At 41.1% G+C, this 21,860-nt stretch overlaps 1 protein-coding gene across 3 annotated transcripts in view; it reads left to right on the top strand.

Annotated features, from left to right (window-relative positions):
• G3BP1 (G3BP stress granule assembly factor 1) overlaps positions 1–21,860 on the top strand; it is a 40,912-nt gene that overhangs the window by 7,576 nt on the left and 11,476 nt on the right. For all 3 annotated transcript variants that reach the window (XR_005066310.1, XM_037044850.1, XM_037044851.1), the window contains 10 exons: positions 7,322–7,434; positions 10,842–10,923; positions 11,316–11,489; positions 13,889–13,979; positions 14,874–14,967; positions 16,378–16,579; positions 17,744–17,845; positions 19,943–20,054; positions 20,261–20,389; positions 20,695–20,804. Coding sequence is in view for 2 of the 3 variants with exons in the window: in XM_037044850.1 (XP_036900745.1) it covers positions 7,322–7,434; positions 10,842–10,923; positions 11,316–11,489; positions 13,889–13,979; positions 14,874–14,967; positions 16,378–16,579; positions 17,744–17,845; positions 19,943–20,054; positions 20,261–20,389; positions 20,695–20,804 (1,209 nt within the window). In the remaining variant the exon portion in view is untranslated. The remainder of the gene's footprint in view (positions 1–7,321; positions 7,435–10,841; positions 10,924–11,315; positions 11,490–13,888; positions 13,980–14,873; positions 14,968–16,377; positions 16,580–17,743; positions 17,846–19,942; positions 20,055–20,260; positions 20,390–20,694; positions 20,805–21,860) is intronic.

The raw sequence follows: 21,860 nt of genomic DNA, 5'->3' as shown, positions 1-21,860 counted from the left end.
AACATTGGTTCTGAGATCTCTTCCACGCTGACTTTATGACTGATGTAAATAGGGTGACTTTATTTTCTGGTTTCCCAGTCCTAATTCACTCCACTTAACTGGGCATGATAGTTAACAGCACCAGTTGAGTCTCACCGAGAAGCACCCCGCATGGCTGTCTTAGGTGTGGATAAGCTGCAACTTAATCCACCTCCAGTTACTCCCGGGCTTTAGAGGTAGAGCAGCAGTAAGGTCTCTGTGTTTTGTGTAAGCAGATGGGTTTCTCTTGTGTCTATATATCCAGAAGAGAATTGCTGGATTTTTCAGAATGCGTCTGACTTTATCAAGATAGCTGCAGAACGGTTCTCAGCCGTGGTGGTGCCAGCTGCTCCGTTTCTGCAGGGTCTCTCTTCCTGACGTCCTTTTGCCCGGGTTTGGTACTGTTCTAATACTTCGGGAGAAATCTCCTGTGACAACTGATAGATTTAATTTGCATTTTACTGGTTACTTAATCTTTTATTTGTTGCCCATTTACTTTTCTGAGAATTCCCTGTTCCATTTCCTTGGCCTATTTTTCTTTTGGGTTCTTTTTTTTTTTTTTTTTATAAGTGATTTGTGTAGGAGTTCTATACACATTCTGCATACTAATCTCCTATTGTATGATGCTGCATTGTTTTCTAACTTAAACCTGGCATTTACATATCATGAGCTAGTAAGGCCTTTAGCTATTTTGATTTTGTTCGAGTAAGCTCTAGAATTGAAAGTGATTGGGCGGATTATGTGTGGTCTGACCTCATTGTGCTTCCCAGCCCTTGGAACAGGAGCGCTCACGGCTCTCTGGAGGGAGCACCTTCAACATTCCTCGGTAAACTTGTGCACAGTCATCAACGGGGAATTTCTTTAAAGTTGCCTTGCAGTGTTGTGAATTGGTGTTGCGTGGACGTTTTGAAAGTTAAGGCAGTGTTTCCTATCATGGTCAGTCCAGCGAAAATGGATCCGTGATTATGTTGATCTGTGAGGCGTCTTCAGTGTTTCCGTGTGTTTGTGCTTTTCTAGAATAGCACTGATGATGCTGTTTTTCACATTAGGTAGGAAAAGTATAAAAATCACCTTCTTCAGTCTGTGTAGGTAACGAATAACCAATTCTATTGCCTCAGACTTTTTTGCATTGTAAACTACCTTAATGAAGCTTTCCTTGTTGGCTTTGAAGGATCCTGAAGCCAACACAGAGTGATACTGTTGGAAAAATGATAGTATCATAAGCCAAAAGCAAATTCCTTCCTAAAATTGGAAAACTTGATCAGAAAATATTGTGATAAAGTCCTTTAAAAAAACACAGTACACAGATACTTTGTTTTAAGACAGATGTAAATGTGAAGAAAAAATTGAAAGTGTTTCTAGGAGAATGCTTAGCTCTTAGACCTTTGCCCCGAGAGCTGGAGAAAGTAACCAGATAGAAAACTTCCCTCATCATGAAAAGTTGAAACTGGGCCCTGACCAGAAGGTCTCGTTGACTGTCTTTCTCTCCCTGAGGGTTTCTTAGGTTCGCAGGCCTGCGCTCCGTCCACTGAGCCACGCCAGCCAGGGCTCCCTGAGGGCTTCTAAATGGTTGGTGTTTTCTTCAGTTCTGGAGCTCAAGAACGTTCCCTTCCCCTAGTCTAGCAACTTTTCAGTATTTCTGGAAAAAATCGTTAAGGGAAAGTATAATTGTTTAAATACTTTTTTTCCTATCCTCTTTTATAGAGTACAATTTTGGGATTTTATGAGATTTACAAGTACTGGGAATATTATAAACTTGGTGGAAATATTGTAAAATTAGTGGAAAGTAAATGTCCTTTAATGAAAAATGAGTGATTCTCCTCTCTCCCTTTATTCTTCTCTGATCTTTCTAGACTGTAATGATTTTAGTTCATATCATTCTTAGGAATATTATTTTTAAAAACTTTATTGAATTTATTGGGGTGACATTGGTTAATAAAATTATGTAGGTTTTACGTGTACAGTTCAGCAATAAATCATAGGAATATTGTGTGTTCACCACCCCAAAACCAAGGCTCCTTCTATCACTGTTTGTTCTTCTCATCACCCTTCTACTTGTCCCCACCCACCGTCTCTCTGGTAATCACCACACTGTTGTCTGTGTCTGTGGGGTTTTTGTTGTTGTTTTTGCTTCATCCCTTCACCTTTTTCACCCAGCCCCCCAGGAATATTATTTTTGAGTGATTTGTAATATAAACCCTAAAAGGTTTATCCTGTTGCTCAAAGAGCGGTATAAGAAGGGAGTGATCTTTTAAATTGGAATTATTTGGAATGTTTGTTTAACAAACTTTGTCCTGGGAGAGTGGCTTCTCTCATGAATTCTTCACATCAGTGTGGGGATTGAAATAATAGTAAGACTAGTTTCCTACTCCTGATTTTAGTGTTTCCATGCTTCATAGTCTGACCACTAACGTATTCATTGGCCTATGCTGTTACATTGGAAACAGCCAGACTCCACAGTTGTGTAAATTTGTAAAACCTCTTTTAGAAGGACAGTGTTCCAGAAGTGTTAGTAAATGAGGGAGAATATGTTGGAATTTTTTAACATGGGTTTCATCGATGTTCATAGTTTAGAATTGTCACCGTGCATCAGTAACTGGCAAAACACTAGCTTTCGCTGAGATGAATCCATTTGCATTTGTTTACTTTCATTATTTTAGATTTGGTAGACTTGAGAGTTCTGATGAACAAGAGTGAGATTAAAGATTTGTTCTTAGAGGTATGACATTAGTTCACATATTTCTTGTGGCTTGTTCTTTGGGCCTGGGCCAGAAACGAAGGTGAAAGTTTCAAAGAGATGATTTACCAAATAAGATTTTTCTAATTAGGATGGAGTATGTCCATTTAGACTCAGGTCTGTTGGGCTCAAATTGACCATATTTTCTTCTCTCTTTTTTTTTTTTTTTTTACTGAGAATGCTTATTAAATAGACAAGCACATTTACACAGCTTGCAGTGAATGGTCTCAGGTCACCCAGGAACGGCGCTCAGCGTTTTGTAGCGATTGATGCTGCCGGGTAGTTCCAGGATTTTAGTTACATCCGTACATTTAGGGTGTCTTCAGACTTTTTAAAAAACTCGGAGGCATGTTTTATTTAGCATTTTTGAGGCATGATTTACAAAAAAGATTATAGAAAGTTCTTCATTCGTACCCAGGCAGCTACCCCAGTACCTGCGTGTTTCTCTTGCCACCAGGGCCTCTGTGATCCGTTTGGTCGGCGCCTCCTCACACCGCACCTTGGTCTTCCCTGCGGCCTTGTCCTCTCCGTGCCTGCGGCGGTGGCGTCCCTGCTACCCAGCCTGAAGTCCGCAGGCCCTGGCAGGCCCTGCCCGTGCCGCCGGATGGCGGGTGGTCCGAAGTTCATCTGGCTTGCATAGAATTTTAACCTGTGAAAGAAAACTTTTATTTCCTCTCATGTGTCAGATACTGTTAGTATTAGGACTAGAAAATTCTGTCAGAAACGATCTCAACTCTCAAGAAATGTAACATTTAGGGCAAAACTTTTCATTCTTATTAACTAATGTAAAATTGTTGAAGCCTTTGGCTTTTTAAATTTTGTAATCAGCCTCTTTTTTTTTTGTCTTTTTTAAAAGATTTTATTTACTTATCTTAGGGGAAGGGAAAGAGAGAGAGAGAGAGAAATATCAATGTATGGTTGCCTCTCGTGCATCCCCTGCCAGGAACCAGGAATTGGCCTGCAACCCAGGCATGTTCCCCGACTGGGAATCGAACCGCGATCCTGTGGTTCGCAGGCCCGCGCTCAATCCACTGAGCTACACCAGCCAGGGCTGTTTTTTGTTTTTTTAAACAGTGAAGCAGTATACTTCTTTTGACTAAACTGCCATATATATTCAGTCACATGGAATATTATTTTTCTGTTTTTCCCAGTTTTATCACAATATAGTTGACAAGAATATTATTTTAAAATACCGCAATCATTTCTCGTGCTCATTGGTCAGTGTTTAGTATGGAAGAGCTTAAAGGAGAGAATTCAGGAGCCGGAGCTTCTGTTTCAGTGGAAGCTCACAGTGTTGGTGGCGGAAACAAGCCCCGGGGGCTGCGTAGGTGCTCGAGCAGCCCCGACCACTGACTGGTTAAAACCGGTGACTTGATTTCAACGAAGCACGCTCCTGTACTTGACAATTTCAACCCCCAGTAAAGGACCACCTGTTTGGGAAATTCAGAAATGATCATGGAGAACCTAGTTCCCAAACTGTTCAATTATGTTACACTATAAAGAAAATTAATGTTTGGAAACTTGGCGAATGATGTGGACTTCTCTGACAAGCTTCAGAATTATAGCAGTTAAGGAAAATCCACAAATGAGATGGTAAATGTAGCATATAAGTGTTCAACTTTCCTTTCTGGCTTTATGGCAGTGACCCGAGATAAAATAGGGATGATAATGGTACAATCAAACCAAGAGTGAGCTTTTAAAATTTTTTAAATTTGAACTATCTGGGCAGTTGCAAAGAAAGGGTAAAGAGAAGTTCTAGAAGTAGTCTGTAGATTTAAATTTTTCTTTTCTTTGGTACACAACCTAAAGATTTTCATCATTTTTGCCCAGGAAGATTGGTTGTGAGAAAGAGTGTTTGATAACACGCTACTTAGAATTCCTAGCACAAGGACACTACTTGGCAGTGGTAAAGGGTGAAGTTAGGTTGACGTCACTGAGCGCAGTGATGGCGACATTTGTGATGCCGACTAGGGAGTAAGAGCAGATGACACCCAAGAGAAGCGAGTGCAGCTGGGGCGGAAGGACAGGAGTTGTACTTAGTGTGCCCTGGCTGGTGAGTGTCCTGTCGGGGGTCTCCCTTTACATGGCTTTGTGTTGTGGGTACATTGTCTACTTTGCATCAGACAGGGAAGCCCAGTTCTCTGTTCAGCCTCAGTATATTTATTAGAAAAAAACCCGTAAATACAGCTGAATGGAATTAAAATGATGCTAACTTTACCAGATTCAGAGGAATTGGGAAATCAGTTTTTCAGTTTTGAAATTCGTTGTGAGATCTGAGGATGTCATGGAATCACATTAGATTTTTCCTTTTAACTGAGGTTGGGTCAGATGTTAGTGATTTTTTCATAGAGTTGTAGCTAAGCCCTTTTAAGAAAGGAAAATTTGAACATGTGTGAATGACCCATGGACATGGGCTGGACAATGCTGTGGGGATGACTGGGAGCCCGAGGGTGGGCTGGGCGGAGGAGGGCAAAGGGGAAAAATTGAGCCAACTGTAATAGCATAAGTAAGAGTGATTTTTTTTTAAAGGAAAGTTTATATGGGAACTTGAATATATAAAAATGTGTGGCTGCTCTGGTTTAAGTAGTGGGAAATCTTAAAACTCAGAAACCACAGGTAAAAATCAGAGAAGGACAAGCACTATATGATTTCACGCATGCAGCCTCTAATGAACAAAATGAACTAAGAAGCAAAATAGAGACAGACGTTGTAGGTAAAACTCAGGGACATGGATGACAGTGTGATGCATGGGAGGGGTGTCAGAAGGGGAGGGGGAGGGGGGGATAAATGGTAGTGGACGGAGACTCGGCTTGGGGTGGTGAACACACAGTCCTTTGGAGAGATGACATTTTATAGAACTGCACCCTAAATCTGTATATTTCTGTTAACCAGAGTAACCCCAATAAATTAAATTTTAAAAAGTCACAGGCTAGATGACTATTAAGAACCTTTAATGTTCAGCTGTAATCTTTAAGTTGTGAAGAATTTAGGATCAATAAGAACACATGAAATTATCTTTTTCTGGACCAAGAGCTGGAGGGAAATACTGCGATTTCTCCTTCGGCCTCAGGTTAGTTTACTAGGTATATTAGTGTGAGTCAGGACTGCAGGCACACTGCTCTCCAGTGTGACTGGGAAGCTGTTCTATAGCGATGCTACCATTTGGGGAAGATGATGAACAGCTTTTCAACTAATTTCTTAGATTTTGGTGAAACAAGTAGTAAGTGGGACAGATCTTTAAGAATGAGGAAATACACTTAATGAAGATAAACATACCTCCACAAATTGCTTGTGTAGGAAATGTCCATCCAGATTCACTTTATTTGGTCTGTCCTTTAAGAAAATGGAAATAAAATTTGTTTCCTTTTTTATACTGTAATTAATCTGTATATATTACTGTTTGCTTTTAAATTGAAGATAATTCTCTCTTCTTAAATGAAAAATTGAGATTTTCTCATGCCAGAGATCAGTTCAAAGTTTTTTTTCTACTTTTTTTGTTTGGATTCTTTAAAAAATTTATTTTTCCATTACAATTTACATGAATAGCCCTGGCTAGTGTAGCTCAGTGGATTGAGTGTGGGCCTGCGAAGCAAGGGGTCCTGGTTCGATTCTCAGGGCACATGCCTGGGTTGCAGGCCAGGTCCCTAGTAGGAGGCACCACATGTTGATGTTTCTCTCCCTCTCTTGGTCTTTCCCTTCCCCTCTCTCTGGAAATAAATAAATAAAAGCTTTGTGGAAAAAAAGAATGCTCATTTGGAAAAAAAACACTTTCCATTAATATTATTTTGCATTAGTTTCCTGTATATAGGGGAGTGGTTTCAAAATCATATCCCTGAAAAGTGTCTTTTAAAGTAGTAACTGACAATAATTGAGGACTTCGTATCTGTGCGGGTGCATTTCTTAACACTGAGGTACTAACTTGAAATTGTTGTGATAATTTTGGTGTGGCAGCGATTATTTTGTTGTGAAAATCATTTTGTTAACTTGAACCCATATTATTTTCAGATTATTTTTGGTCCCACTATAGGATGAATAAAGCATATTTAAAACTTCTAGTTTTTGTGGTTTTGTTTATTAGACGGATACCAAATATTTCTTAGTTTGACTAGAAATGTGATCACATGTGCCTGTATGCCTAAGCTCTAGTTACTGTCTGACTTTGCCACCTTCGAATGAAATAGTTCTGTAAATCAGAGTATGTTTGTACTCTTACCCCTGGAGCACGCTCAGGAAAACTGACAGGATACGTGTTAGAAATACGTGCCTATGAGGTTCTTATATTTAGTGTAAGAAAATTGAGTATTAGAATTAATGATGAATTCTTTGTAGTGTTTCTTTTTTCTCCCAGTATTTAGCTGATTGCAGTAAATTTGAATGTATGAAGCCTCATCTGGTCTGTGGGTTTTCTTTTTATAATAATTATTTCTTTTTAAAACTGAGAATTTCTGAAGTGATCTTGTCTTACTTTGATTTGGTTTTGGCTAAATGATGACCTTCTCCCCTGCCACTTTCTTCCTTGTATGATACTTGATCTTTCTGGTTGAGCGTCCTTAACTTCTTTTCCAGGTTGAATCGACCAAAGCAATGGTTATGGAGAAGCCTAGTCCCCTGCTGGTTGGGCGGGAGTTCGTGAGGCAGTACTACACACTGCTGAACCAGGCCCCAGACATGCTGCACAGGTGAGCGGGGTTCTCCCTACACCCTCGGGGGCTGTTGCTCAGCACGTGGGTGCTGCTCCTTGGGAGCCTCTCACTGCTCGGGCACCTGGTAGGGCTGTTGCAGAATAGTGCTTTGTGTAAGTGCCAGGGAGTCATGGTCATTAAAAGGGTGTCATTTTAAATAGAATATACAAATAAAATTTAAAAATTAGACTTAAGTAACCAAAACTTATACATTATCAGAAAAATAATACCTGAAAATGTAAAGGTATAGTCTAATTCATGCTTTTGTCTTTCTTTGTTTTGCTGTTTTTGGTGAGTCATGAATTATTTAGTAGGAATGTGTTGAAGAGTGTTGAAGACTATTTGTTGTATTAACATACTTTTGTGTTGATGTGGTTTAAAAAATTGGTTATTTATTTTAGATTTTATTTATTTATCTTTAGAGGGGAAAGGAAGGAGAGAGGGAGAGAAATATCAACGTATGGTTGCTTCTTGTGCGTCTCCTCCTGGGAACTGGCCTGCAACCCAGGCCTGTGCCCTGCCTGGGAATCAAACTATGATTGGTTCACAGAGCCATGCTCAACCCACTGAGCTATAGCAGCCAGGGCCTTGGTTATTTATTTTTTTAGTGGAAACCATACATGCTTGTTATAAATTTAAACGTAATGAAATAAATGTGAAGGTAAATCTGTGCTAACAGTTTTTCTGTGTACATGTGAACTTTAATGTTCTATCTTTTAGGTTATTTGATAATCTGGGGTTTTTTACATAGGTTATACAAGTTTCACTATAATTTTAATATCCACAGAGTGTTTGAGGTGTAGCATACTTTAATCCCCTGATGAATTGCTTTCATCATTTCCTATTATAAACGCTGCTTCATTATCTATGACTCTTAGTGTATGTGGACTTCTTAAAATTCTTAGAAATTCCAAAATGTGTGTTTGCTGGACAAGAACTGTTTTTCCTCTGTACTTGACCAACTTGCATATTGGATAACATGTGATTATTAGATGCAAAAGAAAATTTATAAATTCTTTTTACTGTATTCAATTTTTAAAAATTGAATTTGTTGGGGTAATGTTGGTTAACAACATTATGTCTGTGTCAGGCGTACTGGTTTGTAATTTGACACCTGTGCACTCCATAGTGCGCTCGCCACCCAGAGTCTCCTCTGCTGCGGTGTATTTGACCCCCTCTTCTGGCTTCTTCCTCCCCACCCTTACCTTGTGGTAACCACCATTACGTTTGTTTTTACGAATTTGTTACTTGGTTTGTATCCCACATATGCGTGTGAAGTCATGGTTCTTGTCCTTTTCCTTCTCACTTATTTCACCTGGGAGGATACTCTCAAGACCTGTCCATGTTGTTTTAAATAGCAGCATTTTATCTTTTTTATGGCTGAGTAGTATTGTGTTTATATACCATCTCTTCTGTATTCAGTTATCCACCAAAGGACACTTAGGTTGTTTCTGTGTCTTGGCTGTTGTGAATAATGCTGCACTGAACTTAGGGGTGTGTCTGTGTATCTTTACAGAGAAGTATTTTCAAGGTACTGGGTCACATGGTAGGTCTGTTCCGGGTGTTTTGAGAATTCACACTGTGTCCACAGCGGCTGCACTCCCACCAGCAGTGCACGGGGCGGGGTTTTCTTGTAAATTCACTGTGAGTCCGTAGTGTGAAAGTGGAAAATCTCAGTCTCTCTTTTTTTTAAGACTTTACAATGTCCAAAATACTTCCACCTACTTCCTTTTAGTCTTTTCCAAAACATTTTAGTAAAGGATTCTGGGAGATAACCTCATTTTGCCGATAAAGATGTTAAGGAGTTAAAATCTTGCTGGTATTTATATAACTATTACTCGATAGTAAAAGTCTCCAAACTTTTTTTCCTTTTTGTTGTGTTTTAGGTCAAAATTTTATTCTGAGCCCATAGAAACTAGGTAAATTTGAATGTAAAAAGGAGCTGGGCTTGGAAGAAACTAACCAAGTGCTGTGTTTTGTGGTGTATGATGCGTACTTCTTTGCCCCGATTTTTGAGGGGAAAAATAACTTGCACATTATACATGGTAGGACTAATTCCGTGTCTATAGAAATGTTTTTAATTCTTTTATTTATGCTTATGCATTAAAAGTGTAACTATAGAAAGCAATAATCATATCTATATGCAAAATAATACCCTGGAATATGATGTTTTGTTTTTAAAGATTTTATTTATTTATCTTTAGAGGGGAAGGGAAGGAGAGAAGGAGAGAAACATCAATGTATGGTTGCCTCTCATGAGTCCCCCGCTGGGAACTGGCCTGCAACTCAGGCATGTGCCCCAACTGGGATTGAACTGGGATTGAACCGAGATCGTGTGGTTTGCAGGCCTGTGCTCAATCCACTGAGCCACACCAGCCAGGGCTGTTTTTAAATGTAAATAAATAAAAAATTGAATTAAAAAATGAAAATGAAAGATTTTCTTAAAAGTTTGGGCCAAAAATGCGGGTATGCATTATACATGGCAGAATACAGTGTATTCACATATTTCTTCTCAGTATTGCTGTTAATTGATTCTAAGGCATCCTCTTTTTCCCACATTTCATTTCTGAGGTATATCTTAGATACAATGAAAAGTAGCTTAGCCAGCAGTGAACCGATTTCATTGGCTAACGTGCAACCTTTTAATAACTAACAATTAAAGGATACACTTGGGGTCTTGTGGGCCTAGATCTTTTCCTCTTTGGGGAGGCTGGGGGAGGTGGAGTCAGGGTGTAGAACGGCATGTATGGCCTTATTTGGGAGAAATTGTTTATCTGGAATCCAGACAGCAAATCCTTATAATGTGGTCGTGTGCTTAAGCCTACGTTGGCTTTCCTGATCCAGTATAGTATTACAATGCAAACAAGCAGTTGAATTGAAAAATGAAAGCTGTGGAAATTACAGCTTGTGATGCATCAGCAAAAATTATTAAAGACAATTCCTAAAACCCACCTGCGTGATGAGTTACTGGGTTTTAATGGGAATTTTTCACGTGTGTTCTTCGGTACAGAAGGACTCTTCAAGTCTGGAGAGTATAGATGTCCTCATATCAAACCTGCCTGTTTTCTTCGTGATTGAAAACAGGAACTTTCATTTTGTTTTAGGCAGCCTTCCTGGCACAAGCTTACTTACGTGATCCTTCCCCCCATGACCGTCCTGCCCTGAATGCCCTGGCAATTTGGACTTGTAAAAGCAGCGTTCTGCCTCCTTGACCAAATTGGCTCCCGTCCAGCAGTGCTTACTGGCACGTGGGGTGACTCCGACTGCGTGCAAAGAGGAAATAGAGCGTGCACTCCTGCTTCCAGGAGTCTGCCGTTGAGGCAGTCGGGTGCCAAATGTGAAAGAGAAGTGCCTGGTCTTAGAGCACTTGGGGACCACAAGTAAATTACATTTCTGTTTCACAGATTTTATGGAAAGAACTCTTCTTATGTCCATGGGGGACTGGACTCGAATGGCAAGCCCGCAGACGCAGTCTATGGACAGAAAGTAAGTATACTGGGCTTCCCGTGGGCTGCTGGGCAACTAGAAAATGACCTTAAGTTGAGGTAGATGCACGCTTAATAGATTTGCTGATATTTAAAGACCAGTTTTCTCACCTTTGTAGAAATTTGGGTATTTAGTAACTTTGGTTCATACAGTTATTGAATGCTTATGATGTCACATTTGTTCATTTTGTATGATTATATGGAAGGTTTTTTGCTCCCTGGCATATTTGTCAGTTTGGCTCAAATAAACTCTCTACAAAGACAAATCGGAATAGGGTCTGTGTGGTTTGTAGTTAAACACGCAAACCGTCTTCACTTGTGTTGGGAAGTTTTGTTGTTGGAGATTGTGCCCGGTGAGGGAGGCGCTGACCCACCCGCTCCTCCATCCCTTAGGAAATCCATAGGAAAGTGATGTCCCAGAACTTCACCAACTGCCACACTAAGATCCGCCACGTCGATGCCCATGCCACCCTGAATGACGGCGTGGTGGTCCAGGTGATGGGGCTGCTCTCCAATAACAACCAGGCTTTGAGGAGATTCATGCAGACGTTCGTCCTTGCTCCTGAGGTATGGGAAAAGAAACGGTATGAAAGAAAAACACCTCTTTAAAAATGGTTCATTTTGAAGTTTCAATTTTACAGAAAAGTTGTAATAATTATACAGTAACTCCCACATTCTCTTTATCTGGAGCCACTGTCAACACTTGTCCACACGTTTATAATTCTTCTATTTTAAAGAGTATTCTATTTCATTTTAAATTCTGAACCACTTGAGAGTGAGTTGGAGGTACCATGCCCGGTCATCCTCCAGAACTTGAGCATTTTCCGAGACTAAGGAGTTCTCTTCCGCGCTGTAGTGCAGAGTCATGGAGTATGGCTGTAGCACAGTTACCAGTCCGCAGTCCATGTTTAAGTTCAGTCATCTTCTCAACCACATCCTTTACAGTAACCCCTGCCCCAGCCCGTGGTGGAGTCTAGGGTTGCACACTGTATGTGGCCATGACCTTTCTTCACTCTCCTTTTGTCTGCCTCAGTTATTTAATCTTTTGTTTCTTGTGGCATTGATATTTTGAAAGCACATGATCCAGTTACTTTGTAGAATGCCTCAGTCTGCTTTGTCTGGTACTTGTGATCAGATTTCAGTTACGTGCCTACGTGTCCTTTAGTACTTCACCTGAGGGAGGCTCTTGGATTTATGTAGTCTTTTTAAAAAAATTTTTAATTTAAAAAACCTTTTAGATTATACTTATTTGTCTTTAGAGTGGAAGGGAAGGAGAAAGGGAGAGAAATATCAGTGTGTGGTTGCCTCTTGTGTGTCCCCTGCTGGGAACTGGCCTGCAACCCAGGCATGTGCCCTGACTGGGAATAGAACCACGATCCTCTGATTCTCAGGTCCTTGTTCAATCCACTGAGCTACACCAGCTAGGGCCTTTTTTTTTTTAAGTTTTATTTATTGATTTGATTTGAGAGTGAGTGAGAGGGAGATAAACATTGCTTTGTTGGTCCACTTATTTACATATTCATTGGTTTCTTACATGTGCCCTGGCCGGGGGTTGAACCTGCAACTGTGGGTTATCCGGACAATGCTCTAACCAACTGAGCTAGCTGGCCAGACTTTACCATTATTGATGTTAACCTTGATTACTGAGTTAAGGTGATGGTCAACAGATTTTGCCACTGTGAAGTTAGTATTTTTGCTTTTCTCATTAGTAAATTGTGGTTGGTTCTTTGAGACTCTGCAAATACCCTCTTCTTTATCAAACTTATGTACTAGTTTTTGCATTAATTGATGATTCTTGCTAGAACCAACTGCTACTCTGATGATTACAAGTGATGATTATCTGATTCTATCATTCTGTGTTTATTAGTTGGTATTCTGCTGTGAAGAACTTTGCCTTTTCTCTGTTATCATTCATGGAGTCTTCGTTTATTTAATGGGTTTAATGCATTGCTAACTTTATATTGACATCTAAAATGTTCCGGGCATACTAAGTGTGAACCTCTTTAAGCAGGCTTCTGTGTGTGTGCACATAAATATTGTGGGCACTTTGTAACTTTGTGGCCCAAGGTGTTTCAGGCTCACCTAGCACTGTCTGCTCTCACCCCAGCCCTGGAATGAGCTGTTTTCCTCAAGGAGTGCTGGTTCTTTTTGGTTACCTTGTTCATCGTGGAAGGGCAACGGGTTTATGTGGAATAACTGCATGTGCACTGTTTTCCCAATGGGTCTGGACCGAGGCAGGGCAGGCAGCCTGTGCGCATAGCATGTGGAAGTGGTTCAGTAAGGACTTGCTGATTAAATGTTTTCTCTAGCATTACTCTTAGATAATTTTCTATTCAGGATCTTGAATTGAGAACCCCTGTCGTTTTACTGTTTGAATATAAAATAACTGGATTGTCTTTGAAAAATTACATGAGGTCATTTTAGTCATGACTTTTAGAGGAAGGCTTAGATTATCTACAGTGTAAAACGGTTGAAGTGCTTGCATCAGTAGTCTTGGATACAGATTTAGGGAGTTCAAAGCTTTCACATTTGGCAGTGGGTGTGTATTGGTCAAGAAATGCTGTGAGGTGTGGCCGTGGCATTTACATAATTAAAGTTTTATAGATTTGGGGGTATCCATCTGGTAGTATTTAAAGCAAGCCATGTATTCGAGTGTAGTTGTTAACAGCCATAATGTGGAGCAGGGCTTTTTGGCCTTGGCAGTGTTAATACTTTGGGCTGAATTAAGTCTTGGTTGTGACTGGCGGTCCTGTGCATTGAAGGATGCTTAGCAGCACCCCTGCCCTCTGCTCGGGAGTGCCAGTTGCTGCATTGCTCATTGAGAAAACGGAAATGCCCCCAGATATTGCCAGGTGGCTCCTGGGGGGTGGGGGTCAATAACACCTTCAGTTGAGAACCACTGGTGTAGGGTGACTTGGCTTGTTAAAAACCTGCTGAATAGTAAAAACTTCTTGTTGGCATTGCAGGGGTCTGTTGCAAATAAGTTCTACGTTCACAATGATATCTTCAGGTACCAGGATGAGGTCTTCGGTGGCTTTGTCACTGAGCCTCAGGAGGGTAAGTTACTTGCCTAAGTTTTTTTGGTGGCATCAATTGACTCAAAGAGAATATGGGTTTCTTGGATGTTTTCATTATGGTCCATATTCTTCATTAATAACTTCTGTTTGTCAAGACGTAGGAAGGGCCTGAGTTTTTAACCTAGTCGAAGCTAATAGGTTAGTCTGCTTGATGGGAATTGGTAGAAGACATAAAACTCCTAAATCAGAAGTAGACAGGTTATTATAGCAAGACTAGTAGCATTTTTGTCACAGTTTCCATAGGACATTGGAGTCCAAATGATACTTATATGGCAACAAGGGTGCATTACAAGAATGGAACCTTAAGTTTAGGGAACCCAAATCTTTGAGAATGGGCGGTAAACATGCCTGCACGTGACTCTGGAGGGATACACAGTTTTCCCTCCAGAGGTGGGGTGGTTTGCTATGTAAATGTCCTTAAAAGACAGTCTGGAACAGAGGATAGCCACTGCCTCAATTGCAAGATGTGTATGTAGAAACACAAGAGACCCATAGATAATTGTCTCAGAACAATTTCTGTATGGCGAGATGATTCTAAGCATTTTGTGTTTATTATGCAATGCAAACAGCCTTATAGTTAAGTACTTTGGGTACTGTTGCCCCCATTTGGTAGACTAGGACACTGCAGTACAGAGAATTTGCCTGGTGCCATCATACAGCTACTTAGGTGGTGGAGCCTGTATTGGATTATTTGCAGTATGATGTCAGGTTCCACGTTCTTAACCTGACAACACAGTGGCTTTCATTCTGTCCTTAAAGGCTGTGCCATCATTTTACTGAATGTGCCTCTGCTTTTCTTGTTTTGTTGCCCTTTCTATTGTGACTATGACGTACGTAAGCACAGATTACTTTAAAATTTGTTTTCTCACTTAAGAGTCTGAGGAAGAAGTAGAGGAACCTGAAGAAAGACAGCAGACGCCTGAGGTGGCACCTGATGACCCTGGAGCTTTCTACGATCAGCCTGTTGGGTAAGGAGGACTTCGTGCACTTGTCTGGAGCTGCATGAGAGTTGGGTTGTCTGGTCTTGCTCTTTCTTGGAGTGCAGTTGTGTGTTCTCAGATTTATCTCAGAGAGTAATGATAATTTCCCAATAGGAAGGCTTCACTTTTGGTATTTTTGAGCTTCAAAAATCTATAATCTGTTTCATATAATTTGCTCTATGAGGACTACTTACACAGGATATCTTCAGTTGCTTTTTGGCTTAGCTTTTTCTGGGTGGTAAATGAAAAAGCATTGGGATTTCTTTTTAAAAAATACTTTATATATTTATTTTTAGAGAAAGGGAGGGAAGAAGAGGGAGAGAAACATCAATGTGTGGTTGCCTCTCCTGTACCCTGACCTGGGGGCCTGGCCCACAACCCAGGCATGTGCTCTGACTGGGAATCGAGCCAGTGCCCTTTGGTTTGCAGCCCGGCACTCAATCCCCTGAGCCATCCAGGGGATGAGTTGGAATTTCTTACTGAGTAATTAGCACATGGAGCCACTGCATTAAGTGCTTTGTGGGGGATATAAAGTGTACAAGGACTTAATTTAGAGATCAGTCATAAATTGATAGAAATTCCGACATAATTTGCAGCAGTAAAGAATTTCATTAGCATGACAGTATTGTCTTAGGTATTTATTTGTTTTTTTGTTTTAATCTGCAACTAGAAATGTGTTTGATAGGAATAGAAATTAATAAACTATTTACTTGTTGCCGTGTGATACCAGTAATACTAGTATTCAATATTTAGAGGATATTTTAAATATTTCTGAAGGTGTACTGATGAAATAACCACAGTACCTACCTGGCTTGCTGGTTGAAAATGATTAATTGTCGCACCACAAATGGACCAAATTAGAATTTCAGATGGGGAAACACCTATAGCTTTAACAAAGCGATTGATGTGGAAGTTTAAGAATGATTCTGGTTCATAATCGATGTCGTTTTCCCCTGTTTATTGTGAGCGGTTCTTGTGGTAAAACCCCCTGGTGAAGTGTCCCTTCCTGACAGGTTGGAGGGTCCTGTGTAGTGGTGTTAACACTCTGCACATGACTGTACAACGCGGTGCTAGACCTTTTCATCCTGCAAAACAGACAGTGCCCGCTGAGCAGCTCCATGGCCCTTCCCCCTCCTCGAGGCCTGTTAGAGTTTTGTGATGTGTGAGAGGTCAGTTGTGATAGTTTTGGGATTCTAACTGAGAAAGTGGTTTGGTCCATTGTGATGAATTTGCTCATGAGCAATGAGCTAATCTAACTACGGTTAAGATTTGCTCATACTCAGACATGTATTTCTTAGATCTTTTGGGGGCTTAGGTCTCTGTACTTAATGAATACTTGGGAATTTCTTGCCAAGTCAATGGAGGCAGAATAATATCCCTAAAATTTTCCTGTTAAAGCAATGACTTGGAAGAACATTTAGAGGAACCTGTTGCTGAACCAGAGCCTGATCCTGAACCAGAGCCAGAGCAAGAGCCCGTGTCTGAGATTCAGGAGGAAAAGTGTGAGCCAGCGTTGGAAGAGACGGCTCCTGAGGATGCGCAGAAGAGCGCGTCTCCAGCGCCTGCAGACATGGCCCAGGCAGCGCAGGAAGACTTGAGGGTGCGCAGCCTGTCTGTGTATTTATGCTGTTTTTGGTTTATTTTTAAAATCTCTCCTCTCCTCCTCTCCTTTATTATTGCTTGGTTGACTTTGGTAGGTACGTTTTCATATTGGTGGTGAAGGGAAATTCCTTACACATTGAACCACGTCTCAGATAAGAAGATACACATTGCTTTATAAGCTCAAAAGTAAATTTTTTTGCCCTCTAAGGAAACTTGAATACTTTTTAGACCAGAAATGTCAGGTGCTATTTTATTAGTCTGTTAACAACCCCTCATCTTTTAAATTGCAAATTATGATGTTCTTGTTATAACAAACAAGTGATAACGTAGCTTCAAAAAATAATGAGATGACAGACTTGCCTGCCTTTTTCTGTGAAATGTATTTAAGGATAACTTTACAGTAGGAGTAGAAGCATACTGCTAAAATGTAACTACTTTTCTAATTAGAATACCCCCTGATTTCAGGTACTTGGAGAGGAGCTTTTCAGGTACCCCTAAGTCACATCAGGATGATGCTGACTAACTCACAGAACCTTTGCATGTGAAACTCTGGGGAGGAATGTTGTTTTGCGCTGTATTTATGGGGTCAGAGTTCTTAGAATGCCATGTATGTGTGTCTGGCAGTTCATGCAGACGCCTCTGTGGTAGGCACGGTTCTGGGTATGGGAATTGTCTGTAAGACGGGTGGGGTTCTTGTCTCTCCTTTAGCGAGTAAGTAAGTAGGATAGAGACTGAGATGTCTTTAGCGGACAGGTAGAAGAGTAATTGGCTGGATAGAGAATGGGTGAGGAGTAGTTGGTGGGTGGCTGCTGTAGTGATTCTGGGGAGAGATAATGTATTTTGGATTAGGGCCCTGGTAGTAGAGATTGGAAAGAAGATAATTAAGAGTTAAGTAACAGGATTCGGTGGGTTTTGGTATGGATGGAAAGGTGTTTAAGGTAATCTAACGTTGGTGTGACTGGATCAGTGTTTGTATCATAGCAGTCCTAAGGAATTTTAGTGCTGAATTTGATCGTGGAGGGGATGGCATGTCAGGATTATAAGCTGTCCTGCCTATGAAAATGCAAGGCATGTATTGTGTACAAGAAATAGGGAGCTAATAGCTTTTACATTGTTCTGACATACGGTGTAGTCAGCTGGTGTGGGTGTTCTGTTCCCTTAGACATTTTCCTGGGCGTCTGTGACCAGCAAGAACCTTCCTCCCAGTGGAGCTGTTCCAGTAACTGGGATTCCACCTCATGTTGTCAAAGTCCCAGCTTCCCAGGTGAGTTTCTTAGTAAGCTTGTATTAAGACAGATTTACTTTGTCTTATTTTGAGTAGTGTAGTTTCATAGAGGTTTAGACAATGTGGGAACTGATGTGGGTAGGAAGGGTGGAGACTGGCAGCTGGATGGAGAGTACCTGACAAGTTGGAGGCTAGGGTACCAGGTGGTCCCACATTCCCGCACAGATGAACCCGGAGGAACAGCTGGGGAGCGAGACAGACTGTGCAACCCAGGGTCCCAGCGGGGTGGCGGGGAATAGAGCCTCAAACTTCTGACTGAAAACTCCTGTGGGGGTTGAGGCAGCAGTGGGAGAAACTCCCAGCCTCACAGGAGAGTTTGTTGGAGGGACTCCCAGGGTCCCAGGATGTACACAAGCCCACCCACCCGGGAATCGACACTATTGGATTGTGGGTAGTGGGGGAAGTGACTGAAAACTGGCAGAGAGCCGAGCAAGTGCCGTTGTTCCCCACCCCACATACAGCATCATAGTGCAGCAACGTGGGTGCCCTGCTCTGGTGAACACCTAAGGCTCCGCCCCTCATTAGTAACAGGTACAACAAGACAAAAAAAATACAGCCCGAATGAAAGAACAGATCAAAGCTCCAGAAAAAATACAACTAAACAACAAAGAGATAGCCAGCCTATCAGATGCATAGTTGAAAACATCGGTAATCAGGATGGTCATAGAATTGGTTGAATATGGTCACAAAATAGAGGAAAAAGTAAAGGCTATGAAAAGCGAAATAAAGGAAAATGTATGGGGAACCAACAGTGACAAGAAGGAAACTGGGACTCAAATCAATGGTTTGGAGCAGAAGGAAGAAGGAAACATTCGACCAGAACAGAATGAAGAAACAAAAATTCAAAAAAATGAGAAGAGGCCTAGGAACCTTGGAGATATCTTTAAATGTTCCAACATCAGAATTTTAGGGGTGCCAAAAGGAGAAGTGGAAGAGCAAGAAATTGAAAACTTAATTGAAAACATAATGAAGGAAAACTTCCCCAGTCTGGCAAAGGAAAGACTTACAGGAAGTCCAAGAAGCTCAGAGTCCCAAACAAAGTGGACCTAAGGAAGCACACACCAAGGCACATCATAATTACGTTAGCCAAGGGTAAAATGAAGGAGAGAATCCTAGAAGCAGCAAGAGATAAGGAGATAGTCACCTACAAAGGAGTACCCATCAGACTGTCAGCTGATTTCTCAAAAGAGACCTTGCAGACAAGAAGGGGCTGGAAAAAAGTATTCCAAGTCATGAAATCCAAAGACCTACATGCAAGATTGCTCTATCCAGCAAAGCTTTCATTTAGAATGGAAGGACAGATAAAGTGCTTCTCAGATAAGGTCATATCACCAAGCCCTTATTATATGAAATGTTAAAGGGACTTATCTAGGAAAAGGAAGATAAAAAACATGTACAGTGGGATGACAGCAAACTCACAGTTATTAACAACCACACCTAAAACAAAAAAATGAACTAAGCAAACAGAACAGGAACAGAACCACAGAAATGGAGATCACATGAAGGGTTATCAGTGGGGAGGGGGAGGAAGGAGAATGGGGGAAAAGGTACAGGGAATAAGAAGCATAAATGGTAGGTAGAAAATAGACGGGGTGGTTAAGAATAGTATGGGAAATGTAGAAGCCAAAGAGCTTATATGTATGACCCATGGACATGAAGTGAGGGGGTGTGGAATGTGGAAGGGAGGGGGTGTGCAGGGCGGAGGGGAATAAAGAAGAGAAAAAATGGAGCAATTGTAATAGCATAATCAATAAATTATATTTATATATGTTTTCTTTTTTAAAAAAATATTTTAAGATTTTATTTATTTTTAGATAGGGAAAGGGAGGAAGAGAGTTAGAGAAATATCAGTGTGTAGTTTCCTCCTACATGGCCCCCACTGGGGACCTGGTCTGCAACCCAGGCACATGCCCTGACTGGGAATCGAACCGTGATCATTTGGTTCACAGCCCGCGCTCAATCCACTGAAGTACACCAGCCAGGGCAATAAAATATATTTTTTAAAATTAAAAACTTCACAAGAGAGAAGGAAGCTTGCTTTGTTTTTACACAGAAGTTAACTTACAAATTTTTCAGCCTCGCCCGGAGTCCAAGCCTGAATCTCAGGTCCCACCGCAGAGGCCTCAGAGGGACCAGAGGGTTCGAGAGCAGCGGATAAATACTCCTCCCCAGAGGGGGCCTAGACCAGGTAAGAGCACAGAAGGGTGACTTTCGTAGTTTGGGGGGGTTTGAGGTAAGAACTTGCCTTTTGGCGGGGAGGTGCTTGATGTTTGCTTCCTTAAAAAATTGTGGATTTGGTGGGATTACCTATATTTAGGGTAAAGAGAAAGCAATTGAATGGAACAGTCACTGAAAGGTGTCTTCATCTCTCATTTCTGTTTTTGTTTTCTTCAGTCCGTGAAGCTGGTGAGCAAGGTGACGTCGAACCCCGGAGAACTGTGAGACACCCTGACAGTCACCAGCTCTTCATCGGCAATCTGCCCCATGATGTGGATAAGTCAGAGCTTAAAGATTTCTTTCAAAGTAGGTGAATAAGTTGTAAACGCCAAGTTCATCTGATGCAGCATTCCCAGTAGACCTAGCAGATGAGGCACATGTGTAATCAGCTAACCCACTGTGTCTGAACTTCCATTTCAACATGTAAAAATATATAAGGGACAGTACACATTTTTCTATGCTCAGCTTTCAAAATCATGTATTTTTTACACATAATGGTAGTGACTAGCCATATTTCAGGTGCTCTTTAGCTGTGTCATTGGATAGTGTGCATGTAATATTTAAAAGAAATGTTCCAGTGAGTTATTTGAGATTTTGTATTTCCCTTGCAGATTATGGGAATGTGGTGGAGCTGCGCATTAACAGTGGTGGGAAGTTACCCAATTTTGGTTTCGTTGTGTTTGATGATTCTGAGCCTGTTCAAAAGGTCCTTAGCAACAGGGTAAGCAGTTTCTTATTTTGATTTAAAAAAAATGAGCATGTGTGTTGGCTCTTTGAATCTTCCTCCTTCCCATGTATGTGTTACAGGTGAAGTGTGGTTTATTCCAGCGTGTTTGGGTAATGGGTTCTGTCACGTTCAGCCATTAGTATCAAAAGGACTGCCTGGGTGGTTAGAACAACAGGGCTTCTGTCTTAAATAACTTAGTTTTTGATTCAGTGAACGGTGAGGAATAAATAACTAGTAGTTACCAGTGCTCTGGGATTTATGCAAATTCCATTTCTTGGTGACAGCTTCTGGTGTAGAATGTGAACTACAATGTTAATAAGGTAATTTAAGAGCCTGTTTGCCTTGGGCAGTCCTGGTATAAAACTGCTGGCTGCGCTGTATAACTATGAGGGGGCTTCTTTTGTTCTAAAAATTGTCTGGTGTTGGAGTCACCCAGCTTGGAACCACTTCTAACAAAACTGTTGGTCTAATTACAGAGGGATTTGTAGACTCGGACTCGTTTTACTGTGTGGTTCCTAGAGAGCTCTTTCCTCCCCCCCATCTTTTGTTAGCAAATGGCACTTTCTGTAGCACTCGTAGTAGAGAGGAACAACTGATGAAGTAATTGTTAATTTACTGAGATTGGTGTGGGATCTTAAATTCTCACTTCTTAAAAAAATTATGTAAAATTCACATAAAAATAACCATCTTAGTTTTATTTTTAGTTTTTTAAAAGCCTTACCCAAGGACATGCTCATTGATTTTTAGAGAGGGGGAAGGGAGGGAGAGAGGGGAGGAGAACATTGATGTGAGAGGGCAGTGTCCATCTGGTTGCTGGGACCTGGGGTGGCNGCCCCCCCCGCCCCCCCCCCCCCCCCCGGACCTGAACCTCAACCTAGGGCTGTGCCCTGATCAGGAATCAAAGCCGAGACCTTTCACTTTACTGAACTGTGCTCCCACCAACTTAGCCACACTGGCCAGGGCTATTTTTACTTTTTTTTAAAAAAATGGTTTTTCTTTTCTTTTTTTTTTTTTAAAGATTTTACTTATTTATCTTTAGAAAGGAAGGGA

The sequence above is a fragment of the Sturnira hondurensis genome, unplaced genomic scaffold (genome assembly GCF_014824575.4).
Source record: "Sturnira hondurensis isolate 20B ecotype Veracruz unplaced genomic scaffold, ASM1482457v3 Scaffold0004152, whole genome shotgun sequence".
Taxonomy (NCBI): domain Eukaryota; kingdom Metazoa; phylum Chordata; class Mammalia; order Chiroptera; family Phyllostomidae; genus Sturnira; species Sturnira hondurensis.
Note: the sequence above shows the minus strand (reverse complement) of the source record. Positions and strands in the feature narration are given on the sequence as shown.